The sequence below is a fragment of the Pyrgilauda ruficollis genome, unplaced genomic scaffold (assembly GCF_017590135.1).
Source record: "Pyrgilauda ruficollis isolate IOZ18807 unplaced genomic scaffold, ASM1759013v1 scaffold118, whole genome shotgun sequence".
NCBI lineage: Eukaryota > Metazoa > Chordata > Aves > Passeriformes > Passeridae > Pyrgilauda > Pyrgilauda ruficollis.
The window spans coordinates 1218245-1233185 of record NW_024510099.1 but is presented as its reverse complement, the minus strand read 5'-3'; the positions used below and the strand labels follow the sequence as shown (position 1 = coordinate 1233185).

Below are 14941 nucleotides of genomic sequence, written 5' to 3'. Positions count from 1 at the left end.
AGAATGAAGTATGATTGGCCACAGTATCTCACAAACAAATTATACCTGTTGAAATAATTTGATGATTCAAGTATTGCAGACAACAGAATATCACTAGAATCTAAATCTCAGGCCAAGTAAAGTCACAACAAGAAGAAAATTTGAAACTGGTCTGAATTCTTAGGACACAAGTTACACAATCCAATGCCTCAGCTTTGTTCAACACAAACCACCTATGGTTTTACAGGCACTTTTGTATACATGTTGCATTCAGCTGAGAAATAAAAGCACCATAAAAGCTGTTCACTCCATGGCTACCCAGGCACTGTGAGCAAATATCCATGTCATGGCAAGCAGGAAAGCCTCAGGTATTTCAACAGGCTGCAGAGCAAGGTAATTTCAAAACATTTCAAGCAAGGCTTGAAAACCTTGCCTGGCCTTAAAGCCCATCTCACAGTGTAGAGTGGCAACAATCATAAATTAATAGGAAAAATGCAAAGCCCCATGTTGTCTCAGTGGCTTGAGGAATTCTGGAACTCGCTGCACTGAGCATCTCTCACTTCTCATGGAGGCCTACATCACCTGGAATGGCCAGAAACTGGGAAATGGATGTCTCAAGGCGAGGCAGCAGCAACTTTGCCAAACACAGACATTTGCGCTTGTCTCTTCCCTTCCTATCCTGTTATACAGAATATGAGAGTTTCTCAGGATGCTGGAGCAGATATTGGGTAAACAGCTTATCTTAACAAACCTCAGCACTGGGACAAGCTAGAGAAGTTTATGCATCGAGACTGCCCATAGGAAGGGTGGCAAAAGCCAGTCCACCCTTTGGGAAATTAAAGCATTGTTGCTGGAATGGCAGAAGCACTCCAAATCTGAAGAGATGTGAAAACATAAAATAATATTGTTACTATCCCGCTTACCATTGTGCCCAACTTGTCAAGTCAGCTCCACAGCCACTGTGCCCTGGTTAACACAGGAAAGGTATGTAATTTTGTTAAAAAGCATTGAAACAACAATCCTGCAGGTTCAGTACACAACTTCTATGGCCACAGAAGGACTGACAAGATAAATGGCATGTTGCAAGGATGGCAAAACCTTAATTCTGTGAACTGAATGCCAGAAGCAGCTGCCCTGGCAAGAATTACGTGCCAACACTGCTAAGACTCATAGGCAAAATCAAACTGCCACAATGAAGAACAGAAGTTGCCACAAACAACTGAAAGAAGTGAATAAATATACACACACTCCTACGGTTGATACCAGTGTGCAAAATCATCCCAATTTCTCACTAAAGAAATTACCAAAACTAACAATCAGTCTTTCAGTGCTACCTCACTGTCACAGCCTATAGAATAAGCACTCAGAGCTATCTAGCAACAGCAAGAAAATTCAGAGTACAACTAGCAGGATGTGTTCACAGACCTATACTTTGTCTGCGTGCTCATGCCAATCAGCGTGTCTGAACAACCAAATGCTCGTGACAAATTTCTCAGAAGTATTCCCCAATAGCCACCCACAGTATTTTTAAAAAAACATTTTACTCATAAAAATATCAAGAAAGCAATTCCTTAGATAAGAGACATAGAAAAGGCTTATATTCTAGACATAAATCAACTACTCTGAATCACTATGCACCTTGACTTGCCAACTCTTGTTTATGAAATCATTCTGTTTTAGAAATTCGACTGTAATCTGATGAACGCAGTCTCTGAAAACACAAGAGCCAGCAGAAGGGAACTTCTCAGTTCAACTTGATGAACACTAGCCAGGTTTAATGAAAAGAATGAGATCAAACTGCTTGTAGATGTCATGTCTAATTCCCCACTAGACATTAAGGAATACAGAGGCATAAAAATAATCAAAAGGGGTAAAAAATTACTAAATGTAGGGAGAAGAAGAGGCTTAGGCATCAAGCTTGAAAAAAGCCTGTTTTACTTGCAAACTTGGAAACCCACTAGACATTAAGGAATACAGAGGCATAAAAATAATCAAAAGGGGTAAAAATTACTAAATGTAGGGAGAAAAAGAGGCTTAGGCATCAAGCTTTAAGCTTGAAAAAAGACTGTTTTACTTGCAACCTTGGAAAAAAAAGAAAATTTGAACCAAATATAGTTGAATTCAAGTGTCCTTAAGTCTTCAGATTTTCCAGCATAAGGAAAAACACAGTGGCAGGCACAGGAGCAAGGGAGAAAGCTACTTGGCTCACCCTCCATGTCAGAGCTCCAGGAACACTGCCTGTACTTGTCTGCTGGCTATTTTTGTGCCTGGATGTGTAGCTCTGCTTGATTAGAGGCTGTGAAACCTGAGAGGTCCTGGATTGCCTCACTTCCCTTCATGGTATGATGTATTCTCATCCTTGCAGTGCACTGTACACACTGCCGGTCCCAGCCCAGGTTCTGCTGCCTGCAGATGTGGAAGCCTCTGCTTTAAAGGGACAGAGCCTCCAGATGGGAATTCCTCTTGTCTGGGGGAATGTGCAAGAGCTCTATGCAACACATTTAGGTTAAAATCACATCTTTGTCAATCACTAGCAGGATTGCCACTCAACCCAGCTGTTTAATGCTAGCTGGAGACCACAGCCCTCCTGCTTTTCAACAGCCTTCACTTCTTTAGCTAGTTTACAGTTCTGCATAAAATCTCTCTTTTAAAAAGCATCAGTTATTAATAGATTTATTTGCTCATTTTTGGGATAGAATTTTCAGAACACAGGCTATGCTTTTGTTACTGGAAACCAATGAGGCACTTTGTATTTTGTTACCCTCAAATCAAAATTAGCTCCCTATAGCAAAGACCACAGTAACCATTAACTAGTATTCCTTATGGAAAACCTACACTGTTACTTTATACTGGAGTAGTGCCAAAAGTGCAATGTATGAAATATGTCCATTCACCTTCCAAGTTGTTACAGTACACAACAGTACAGAAAACAGCAATCTGTACAGTGATATATTATCCCATCTGAGGTTCCATCTCCTTACTTACTGAATCATCTTCAACCAAACCTTAGTGTTAAATCAGACTCTACAATATGTGAAAGGTAATATTGAAAAAAACTCCTGCTAAGAATATTAACTTATGCTAACAGTAAAAGATCAAAAGCATTTATGTAATTAAAAATTATTGAGAGCACATATAAAACAAACAGTGCATTGTGCTTTTAATTAAAAATATTACCCTCTAAATTGAAACTGAAGGCTTAAAAATAGTAATTAAAGTGAAAAGAATTACTGAAGTATCTTTGTGTAAGTTTGAAATTTCTGAGTAAGTTCACAAATAAACAGGAAATTCTATAGGAAACAAAGCTAAAAAAAAGGCAAAAGGCATCTAGATCAAGAAGCTGCAAAGCAGATGCATTATTTTTATAAGAGAATGAAAAAGTTCAATTTCAAATGAAGAGCTTTCACCAGCATATTGCCACAGAGCAGGCTAAAAGCCATCTCTAAGAAATTGCTTATTATGAGGGAAAAATAAGGAATACCTTTGGCAATTTTATTTGTGGCCATCTCCCTGCAAAAAGGTGCTTCCTCCCAACAGCATAAGATAAGGAAGAAAAACAAGAACAAAATGCTGTCCTTGCCCCATGTTTTTAATTTAAAGTCAACAACAAAGCCTTTTTGACTGCTAAACCAAGCACTGGAGCTCAGTATGGCAGTTGTGGAGAGGTCCAGCAACAAGATATGTGACACTGCAACTGTAAGAACAGTTTCAGCTAGCTTTAGACTCCAGAAAACCAGAGGAGGTACTTCCTGTGGGGACCCCAGAAGGGTGTAACGTCAGGTTTCACTTGTTTCAGTCTGAAAACTGAAATTAGGAAGCTTTACCCAGCTGATGAGACTGCTGAGGTGACAGCTCAGAAACCCACTGGTACACAGGTAACAAAAATCCCACACGTTGTTAACACAGAACAGCTTTGAGGCAAGCGATCCCCATGTATTTGACATTGCTTTTGGAGCAGCAGCAAGTTTCTCAGTGGATGAGAACACCTGAACACTGCACTGTGCCCTGGCCTGAGATCAGCCTGACCAGCAAAGACACAAAGTTGGCATTTGTTACCTGCAGCTGTCTGGATTCTCCTGTGGCCATCCTCCACGAGGTCAGGTTGAGAGAGGCAGGTTTGCAGCGCTGCTGCTGAACAGGCTGGCTCCAGGAGCTGCTGCTCAAACTCCTTCCCCTCCACCAGCGTGTGCTGCAAGGCACTGGGCTGACTGCATTGAAGAGTTAATTGCTAGGATAACTGAAATCCAAAAACATCCTGAGATGCAAGGAAATACCAGAGCTTCAAATGGATCACATCTCCTTTGTACACAGCACGGCAGCAAAGGCTCACTTGTAGAACAGAAGAAATAAATCCTTATGTAAGAACACTGAAAACACCACAGGCTTTCTGGAAGCTCCGTGGCTGGATTCCCTTCCCCAGTGATGATAAATGGCAGCTGACATTTACAGTCCTTTCCTGAGAAGCATTCTTATTACCTTTAACAGGTTGGCCAACAGAGGGAACGTGGGACAAGCTGTGACTCTTTTACAGTGATGGCTTAAAAAACTCCCCAGTTTTCAACATTAAACAGTATAAATATAAAAATTATAATCTGTATGATGATTTAAAACATACTAAAAACATTTCCACTCAAACACAATACATAGTACCTTTAATCAAGAGATTGCTTCATAAGAGGGCTAACACTTCGCTTAAGGTTTTTAACCTTTTGCATGCCAACAGTCAGCATTATTCTGAAATCATAAACCCACTTGTAAACTGGCAACTTTCTTGTTTTTCTGGCAGTTCTTTCCTGAAACTTTCACATCTGCTTCACAAGTGCAGATGAGACGTAATTTATGCTCAACAATTCTACGTGTGCACTGTTTTCAGCCTTAACTTTTGAAAAACAGAGATAAATAACCATAGGTATTCATGTACCCTTTATTTGCTTTCAGTGTAACATTCCATGCTAATTGCAGATGTAATATTCATGAGTGTAAATGTAAGAATTAACAGCTCTTGGATGTTTTCTTCCCTTTTTACACTTGACTGTTTTGGCTTACAAAATTAACAGCATACAGTAAATATTCCTCCCATACTTTGTACAAACTACATGATTTTGATATACAAGGATCCTGTTTTTATTATAGTGACAATATACAACCACGTCTATTTACAAGGAAAAAAGTACATAAACCACATTTTAAACATTCTGCTACTGGCAGCCACTATTGTTTAGGAGGTAGCTTTAATTAACAAAATGAACTGAAGCCACATTTCCCATCATGGGTTCTATCAAATAACTTACAATACAAAGATAAAAATTCATTGTATGAACAGTATGTACAGTTTAATTCTCAAAACAGCAATCTAGCTTTAGATCTTAACAAGAATTTCTCCAGAGTAACTGGGATGGCAGTGGATTTATTCTTGATCTAGTGTATTGTCCAAAAACCTTACATAATTACTTAATCATGCATTATTAAATTTGTATTGATCATACTTCAAACTAAATATAAAAAAGTGATCACTGGTTGTACTTAAATAATTTGGGTCTCACCACTTTAATGCTTTAAAAAGATTGCACTGATTTAGGTGAAAATCAGTGACTTTGCACAGTGTACTTCACTGTCACTAAGTAATTGGAAAAATGCTTTCTTTTTCAGTGCCAAATTGCGTTGCATTTTCCCTCCGCTTCCTGAAGTCTCAGTCTATCATAGGTATTCCTGGAGTGCTGTGACACTGAGCAGGCTGCAGAGCACTGGCCAGCCTGATGGCACAGACACAAGCTGTGCACAGGGGCAGTCTGCTGTCACCCCACGCTCCTGCCAAGGCTGTGACTTGACTCCTAATACTGAACAAAATTGCTGTGGTTCACCTGAAGTGATGCGCCATCACTGGAAAAATGTGTTTAACGCTACTGCTCCTGACAGCTGTTAATATTCTTATTCCAATAAATCTACAGAATATTGGATTACAAGTACTTTACTGCAACAAACTTTTTTTTAAAAATTGAACATGAGCTAAAATACAAAACAAACACAGTATTCTGATATTGCTGTCACAGTTACGTATGGGAGAATTAATCCCTTTTTTGGCCCTGCAATAAAATGCATCCTGAGATTCAATGCTGAATATACTATACAAAGCTAGCAATAGATTTTTTTGCTTAATTATAGAAAAGTCACATTTAAAAATAATTTCTATAATATTAAACAGCTGTCCTTTATATTGTGCTTTCTCAGGGGGAAAAAAAAAATCACCAGAACTTACCTCACCACCAGAAGAAGCAAAGTACAACTGCAATATGATGTGGAAACACTCCATTAGCATGTAAAAACTGTATAAAAGAAACCACTATTGTGTGAAAAGAGTAAAAATATTGGGTAACAATTTTGGTTTACCAATTATTTACAGTCAGGGCAATTGATTTATTTAATTTTTTAAAAAATGTATGGCTCAAGAAGTTACCGCCCACTTCCCTTCTTTACAAATGACACTAAATAACAATTACAAAAGTGCTTCCTGCTTGAAAGGTCAAAACAGGCGACAGTCTGCGAAACACGATACCTCTTTATTGGAACAGCTGAGGGCAGAAAGCCTCCTCAGTCTTTGATTCTCGGTATGTTGTAGGCGTAACGCACCAAGGGGAAGCCCCTGCTTTGGTAGAAGCAGGCACGGCCGCAGGCCTGCACTTGGTCCGAGCTGTCCGACACGAAGGAGTCGTCCTCGTCCACGTAGTCCGAGTGGGCCGACGGCGTGCCGCAGTCTGACCAGGAGCCATCCGGCCTCGGGCACGGCACCACCGCCAGCGCGGGGCAGCTGTGGGACTTCATCAAATGTTTACAGGGCACGGGCTTGGACAGCAGGAGCGACTCGCAGCATTCACACAGAGCCACGTTACCGCCCTGCAAGTGGGAGTAGATGCCGCAGTCGTAGTACAAGTCCTGCGCCGCGTCCCCTGGCGCACCGGCGGCCATCGCTGCTGCCCCGCTCCTCCTGCTCAGGTGGCGCCTCAGCAGCTTCCAGTCCTCCTTGAACTTCGGGTTGAAGAACACGTACAGGACTGGGTTCAGGCAAGCAGGCAATGGGAAAAATATCAAAGTGACAGACTTCATGATTTCAGGGCTGATAGAAATGGCCGTGATCAGCGGTGCAAAGGAGAAGAACGCAACAGGACAGAAGAAGATGCAGTTGGTGAAGATCAGCCAAGCAACATGCTTAATCGTGCTGGACTGGGAGTTCTCGGAGAGATCCTCCTTCTCCAAGTTGCAATAGAGCTTAGTGTAGATGACAGCCATCAGCAAAAACGCTAGTGAATTCAGCAGTACTAGAGTTACTGTGAAACCTAACAAAGGTGTTTCTCCGGTGGGGAAGGGCAAGCAAAGGGGTGATGCTGAATACTCTGCTTTATAAAAAAGTGGTAAGCAGCCCGCTACCAGAGCGCACAGGAAAGCAAAAAATGCTGCAATTTGAAATTGTTTTTGGCGATTGCTTTTCCCCTTTTTAATAAATTCCTTGGCAGACAAGCTGCGTTCAACAGCTGCCAACATCAGGAAAAAAATGGCACTTTCTGATGAAAAAACTGCAAGAAACCCAGCAATTCTGCAACCACTGCCAGTCTCCCACCATATGCCAAATTCAGCAAATCTTCCCCAAGATACAGCATCCAAGAAAGTTAAAATACCAGTATAGACTCCCATAAATAAGTTAGAGACAGAAATCAGGCTTATAAAGAGTTTGGAAGACGGCAACGTAGTACAGGATGCAAATATTGTTAACATGACAAGCAGGTTGAAGAACAAAGCAACCAAAAAAATAAACCAGACAGTAAGGCGAATCATCCAGCTGCCCAATAAATATTCACAAGGCTTAAAAGCACCTAGAAGAAAACAAAAAACAAACAGAAGGACAACCAATTTAGGAAAAAAATTCTGCCTTAATAAGCAAGATTTTGAAAAGGTCTTAGAAGTACTCCTCATTAATTCATGAGCAGAATATACAGCTGTACTGCTAAATAGGTCAGCTGAAAGGAGACTATTCTGCTGAAGTTATTTACTAATTAATTATGCCCGAAATAATAATTACTGCAGTGAATGGTCACTTGAGAACGTTTTGTATAAACAAGCTAGTTAAACAAACTTAATTACCTTTTAGCTATTCAAAATAGCTTTTATTAGTGCGACCTAAATACTTTTTTATGTACATTTCATACTTCATAGAAAAGGTTGGACAAAAACATAGAAGTGAATGTTCACAATCCCCTTGTAAGGGAAAAGAATTTTTTAGAGGGAACATGTTCTCTCAAAAAATTATTCACAAACATGCCTTCTGGATTAACTTTTGGTGACAAGGAAGCATCTGTAGAACAGCAGACAAATTAAATTTAAGCAGCTTTAATAGGGACAGGAATTTACCACAAGCCCTGTCCCCCAGCCTCACCACTGAAAGGCAGTGTGAACTTGAAGAGTCATATGAGAAAATTATTTTCTTCTTCTCCTCTTGCCACTTAAAACACCTTACATAATAAAAAATTCCAACAAACAAAATAATAGGAGACAAGACAAGCAACAAAGGTCACAACTATTGCATACCCTTCTAATCCCCCCTATCTGCCATTTATTCCATAGGGAAATCCTACCGATTTTAAGTAACAATTAGAAGAATTTAACTTCTCTATATCCCCATCAGGCACCTCTAATTGTCCTAAGCACAGTAGCTCAGGATCCCTCCCTGCAGCTGAGGGAGCTGATGAAAAATGCCAGAGTGCAAAGGCTGGAGCTTCTGAGCTGGAGTCAGCCTGTGACTGAGGGCTGGCTCTGTGCTGCACATGCCTTTCCTCCAGGCAGGGGAAAGGTGAGGATAACCCATCCCTGCTGTGGGCAGGAACAGAACTGCCAAGAATGGTTCAATGTCAGTGCAAAGATCTCCCAAGGCCTAAAGCAACTTCCAGAAATTAATGAACTGACAAGGAAAAAAAAAAAAAAATCTTTTTGTTTGTTTAAATGATCAAGCTTCATTTTTTGGGCAGAAAATAATGAAGCCCACTGAATTATCAGAAAACCAGGAGTAAAATCCCTTTTTAGCAGGTATTCCCAAGTAAAACATCAATGACAGAATAATTAATTTTACATTTGTGTGACACAACAATACCTGCTAAGCTGATCTACTTAAAAATGAAAACAACTTCCTACTTATGAAATTTTAAAATGTCAATTCTGTGCTTCCAAAAATCAATTTGAAGCCATTTTTCTACTAGTTGTACTTTAGACAAATAAAACCAGTACCCTTTCCTGCCTTTCTCCCAAATCCTTTGGGTTAAAAGTTTCCCTCCTCTCACACTGATATTCCCAGCCCATGCTGGGAGGGGGAAAAAATTCATGCTTGGAAGCATGTTTCAGCAAACTTGAGCTCCTTGAGCACCACTGCTCAGCAATCCTTTCTTTAGGCAAAATGCAAAGTGGATCTACAGGCTGAGCAGTGATTCAGAACTGACATGGTGGGTGGAGTATCCTATGACCAGACAGCAGCATGACACAGAAACTTGTTAGTATGAGAGGGACGGGTGAAAAACAAGGCAAACTGTGAACTTGTAGAACAAGCTCTTTCTTTTAGACCTACTACAGCATTTCTGGCATGGACAAAAAGAAAGACTTTAAAAATTTAACCCATGTAACACACCATCTCAATTCTCATTCTGGAAACAGGAGATCAAAAGCAAATAAGCACCTTTAACAAATTAACTTTCAGATTATGTACAATTACATTAATATATTTGACTTTCTGACTACAGGTTTTTTTGGCTGTGATCAAGAAATCCTTATGGTATTCTGGATATTAAAGCCAGAGCTAGCTCAAAAGATAAACAGATTTTCATAACATAAATAGTAGTTAGGAGAAGAGAAAGAAGTTAAACTTGGAAAACTCCTGCTCACCCCGGAGTAACTTCATTGGAAGCATACTGTATGTTCCTGTTTATGCAGACAAAAGGGTACAAGATGTAGAGAAGGAATCCTCTGGAGAGGCAAAGGCAGAAAGCAAGAGGCACCACAGCAAATGCTTCAGGAGCTGAGTGGAACCGTGTACAGAAACTGGCAGTTTGAGTAAGAGAAACAGAAGGGCAGAAACAAAGCTGCCTAGAATGAAAATATTCACTGCAAGACCAAAGACTTGCAACACTCCTGGACTGTTGAAGCCTGACTTGGAGTAAATCTGGTATGCTAATAAGACTATTCACTGCACAAGTGTCTTGAGCAGTTTAAGATGCTGCTGCCTGCTCCAGCTGCTTGTAACAGCCCTCTGGTCACAGTTAATGCAGCTACAGCAGGGCTGGGGAACAGATCACACGGCTGCTCCTTATCCTCTCTCCTGGAAAGACATCAAGCTTCCTTAAAACCTCCAATGATAGACAGCAGTTTGAGTTAAGCTTTTAAAGCACAGGCTGAACTCTCACTAAAACAGATGAGCATTGACACAGTCTGCTTCAGACATCTCCTTGGAAAAAATAAGGCAGAATTAGGAGGCAGTGCATTAGCAGACTCCAAATATAAGCATTACAGTCTTGATTATTCTGCTTACGGAAAGAAATTTTGGTATTTTTCCCAGCACAGTTCTCCAATGAAGGGGTACATGTCTAAAGCTGAGTCAGATCTTTGTGACTGCTCGTCCAAAACAACACTGACATGAAATCAAGTTTCACTGAAAGCACTGGAGAATTTAATCTTCCCTGTACAGAATGACTACCAGGAATGAAAGATCTAATTCTGGACTCAACTCTTTGCATAACACCATGCCTGAAGTTCAGTGTGACTAAAGCACATGATAAGATTTACCTGTTGCTGGTGTACAGTGAATAATAGTCTGTCCCAATTCCTCATTTTTCTCATTTCTTACAATATCTGCATTAGCTGTAAAAGTGAAAAACATGTTAGTTGCAGGAAGAAAAATAAGTGAAATGGCAGTGAAGCTGCCTAGGATTGAAGTAGGTCACTGACACCTGAGCCTTATGACAAGTGAAGTGGTTCTGGTTTGCCACATAAGGTCAGATGCTCAGTGCAAAAATCGCTGCTCACACGCCTTTGTAACAAAGCAACATCTTTGATCAGTGGGGAAGGATCTGTGGAGCCTGAAATAGTCAGGGGAAGGACAAGTCCCGTCTGAATAGAAAGGCTGAAACACTGAGAACAATAAAAGCATAACAGAAGCAATACCTGCAGTTTGACTTTTTTTTTAATTACTATTTTTTTTTTCAGACAGGCAAGTCTTACAGTGTCCAGCACATCTTTCACTTATTTAGAAGGAACATGGCACTGCTGATTTGTAAACAATTGCTAAGCACTTTCAGAAACTTCTTTTGTATCCCTATAGACTTATATTTTTCCTATTCCCTTATTCAAAGGCACCACACACTGTTATACCAGTCTGGTACAAAACAATACTGCTGGTTAAGTACATAAAACATTTACCCTTCTCATGATCCACCAAGGCACCTTGATCTTGGTGACTGGAATCTTCAGCATTGGAGTTTAGATAAGAATCACAACCCCAAAATGCACAGCACTGATAAGCATATGGTACAGAGAGTGACCTGAAATACAGGCAGGACAAGACAGACCATTAAACTTTGTAACCAAAGTTGAGACTACCACTTATTAAAAATATTTCAGTAGCACACTTGGGTGCTAAACTCAAATCTTCTTTTTCTCACAGTGGCTGATAAAAGCTGTTTCAAATTGGACCAGGTATAACCATTTCTAATGAACTCTTGCATTGAGATAAAGGGCAGGTGATGTATACAAGTGAGAAGTACAAAGGTGTTGTAATATTTAGCTCTCTACTATTCTTTCTACTCCACACACAAACCAAATCCTGATCAGGGTTAGTTTGTGGCATTGCTGTAGAAATTAAACTGCAAACTAATTAAGTAAGCTAATTAAAGAGTAACTGTTTTGTAAGAAAGTTAATTCCCAGATGACCACAACCTTGCGTTACTTCTTTCCTTCTCACTCTTCATTCTGCAGTACCAAAATAAGATTTCTATTTTTTGTGTGTTTGGCAGAAATGGTACATACTGTTATTCTGGCAGAGAAGTAGTACATCTTCACACAGAGTTCTTAAAAAACCACATAAACAATGAGGGAATAGCAGACCAGAATCTAATTTTTTTCACTCAGGGCTACAATATCAACTATCCTGAATTCTCTTCTTGAAAATATTTAGGAGGAACATCAGACTACTTCTTCTTAATGCACAGAAAGATCTTTGTAAAATGGAAAACAGTTCATCACTGTCTGATCCATCTCCCACAAAAATCAATTACAGGTTTCCATTTGAATGATTATTTTTATTCTTATCATTTTCCTCCAAGAAAATATATATAAAGCATGGTGATTATGTAATCAGACACGTGCCTGTCTGCTCCTGTTTTCCTCACTGTGAAAGACAGATGTGCTCAGCTCAGCTACAAATGGAAATCTACCCAAAGCACTACTCTCAAACCAGATGATATCTTGCCTGAAGAGTGGTGGAGGAAAAATATTTAAAAAATCCCAAGAAAATGATCTGTAAGTGGCTTGTACAGCAGAGCAGTCAGATGCCCTTTCTACAGAGCAGCACTGAGACTCTGCAGGACTCAGCACAGACCTTTTGCCATGGGTACTGCACACCCTGGCTGCATTCAGCACACACTGCTGGGCACTGCCAGCACCCTGGGGTGTTCTTTACCAACATACCGCAGCTTGGCGAAGTTCTTGGCTGCCAAAGCTTCTTTCAGCTCAGAATTGCCTGTGAGTTTGAGCTGGTTCAGTCCACTCAGTCCTTCAGCTGGAACTGCACTGAGCTCATTGAAACTCAGGTCTCTGCAATGTGAATATTAACACCGAGTTACAAAGTAAGTTTGAAGACCCTCTGGCACACATTTCACTGAAGTAGGGGAGGGCTTTATCACAGGAGGCTGTGGTCTGGAAATGCCTCTCAGTGCAGCAGGCACTCCGAAGAAGTGTGCCCTGCATGTGTTCAGCTAGCAGGAGCCTTCCTGATTCACAGATATTAAACAGATGAACACATCACTCTTAAGCTAAAAACGTTTACTATCTCAGCAGCTGAATGCTAGAGAGAGAAGGTGACTGCACAGAACAGCCTACTTACAGGTTAAGAAGAGCTCCAACAGTGATGAAAGCTCCCTTGTGGATCTGATGGATCCGATTCCTACTGAGGTCCCTGCAATGAATGTCAAAGGAGATTATTTGGCAGTTGCACCAAAACTAACAGCCACTGTACTGAGAAAAAAGCTAAGGTGACAAATATATCATGCCTGTATCAGAAAAGCAGAACATATCCCCTCTCCTCCCATTCAGCCAGGTGCAATAGCAGCCAAATTCCTTGGTAATGCAGCTGTATCCTGCTCCAGCTCATCCCCCATTCCTGCTCCTTCTCCCCTTCTCTCTGACACTACAGCACAAGCTGTGCTCCCAGGGCAGAGGCTGCCTCTGGCATCACCTATTCCCAGCACAAAGGTGCCAGGATGACCACTTTGGTGACAACTGCATCTACAGCAGGGCATGTTGGCAGACATGGGGGAAGACAACAAAAGAACAAGCAGAGGAGCATCTCCTTTGCTGCATTTCAAATTCAGCTCCAGGTTCTACTGGACCACCATGAGTTATAACATTCTTCTTAAAATACCTGTCTATTTCTGGATTGTTCTTCCTGCTAGCTTAATATAGCTTGAGTTGTAAGGGGAGAGAATAATTCTTTATTTATCAGCTTCTCCTGAGGAAAACAGATAGGACCTCTCCAACAAATACTATATAATGAACTAATGTAGTTACAATACAAAATACTGGACCAATGAAAAAAATCGCATTTTTTAGACTTCATATTTATAAAAATATTTTTATAGTCTAGAAAAATAAAATGGAGAATAGAAGGAACAGGGCTGAAACTGGCTGCTGGCCTTTTGCCATCAATCAAACTTGAAACACCAAACCCTGACATCAGTTTACACAGGAATCAAAACCAGGATCTTGTTTTACTCAGCATGCAGCTACATCTGCACTCACAGGACACGAAGGGAGGATAGTCCTTGAAAGGTGTCCTCTGCAATTTCGTGGATTTGGTTATGCTGTAAGGAACTGCAAAGGGAAGAAGCAGAAACAGAACTTTATTAGCTGATTTCAGACAAAGGGATAGCTTGGTGTGTGCTAATGGATGGCTTTAGCCTTATCAGTGCCAAGTTTTATTCATTTCCCCTCGGAGACAGACTGTCAAGCATTCTGCATCAGCTATGTTCACACAACCATGGAGCACTTCCTGGCACCTCTGCCCAATCCCACTTTACAACTTATTTAATGGAGAAGAAACTTTTACCTGTGGACTGAATTACTTTCAAGCTAAAAGTAACACTTTGTGAGTACTGGAGAGTCATACTGAAATACAAAACAACTCTCCATTCTTCACGGAGTCTATGGGCATATTCTAACCATTCCATTTATGAGCAAAGCAGTACTACTATGAAATGCAGGATTAAGCTGTGTCTTTTATTACTTTTGCGCCACAGGAATAATTAAGCATTAGATAATTGAGGAAGGCACAAGTGGTTGAATTCTCTGTCCAGCACACTTCTCATGAGATCTATCTCTCTCTGTCCTTAATTTTTCAAAATTAGGATCAAACATGAAGCAAAAACATCTCTAGAGATGTGGACTCAGAGTACTAAACAGCTTATGAAAATAAACAACACTTATTTCTACTTACATTTCTTCCAAGGTGTGGCAGCCCTTAAAACTGGGGAGGTCCTTTATATTGTTATAAGACAAGTCCCTTCAAAACAGAAATTGGGAGAAAGGTGCTTAGTTCAACTCCTTTCTACTTGAAACAACTCATCACTTTTAACTATTAAATGGAATGACAATCATCCTGTTAGTACCATTCTGCTGAGAAACCAAGGGTAGTTTATAGAGAGTCACAAGTGTGAACTCT

At 40.4% G+C, this 14941-nt stretch overlaps 1 protein-coding gene across 2 annotated transcripts in view; it reads right to left on the bottom strand.

Annotated features, from left to right (window-relative positions):
- Positions 1 to 4889: 4889 nt before the first annotated feature.
- Positions 4890 to 14941, bottom strand: part of LGR4 (leucine rich repeat containing G protein-coupled receptor 4) — a 71458-nt gene continuing 61406 nt past the window's right edge. For both annotated transcript variants that reach the window (XM_041485071.1, XM_041485078.1), the window contains 7 exons: positions 14717 to 14782; positions 14023 to 14094; positions 13109 to 13180; positions 12694 to 12819; positions 11428 to 11549; positions 10795 to 10869; positions 4890 to 7844 (listed from right to left, as the gene is read on the bottom strand). In XM_041485071.1, coding sequence (XP_041341005.1) covers positions 6568 to 7844; positions 10795 to 10869; positions 11428 to 11549; positions 12694 to 12819; positions 13109 to 13180; positions 14023 to 14094; positions 14717 to 14782 — 1810 coding nt within the window. In that variant the 3' untranslated portion in view covers positions 4890 to 6567. The remainder of the gene's footprint in view (positions 7845 to 10794; positions 10870 to 11427; positions 11550 to 12693; positions 12820 to 13108; positions 13181 to 14022; positions 14095 to 14716; positions 14783 to 14941) is intronic.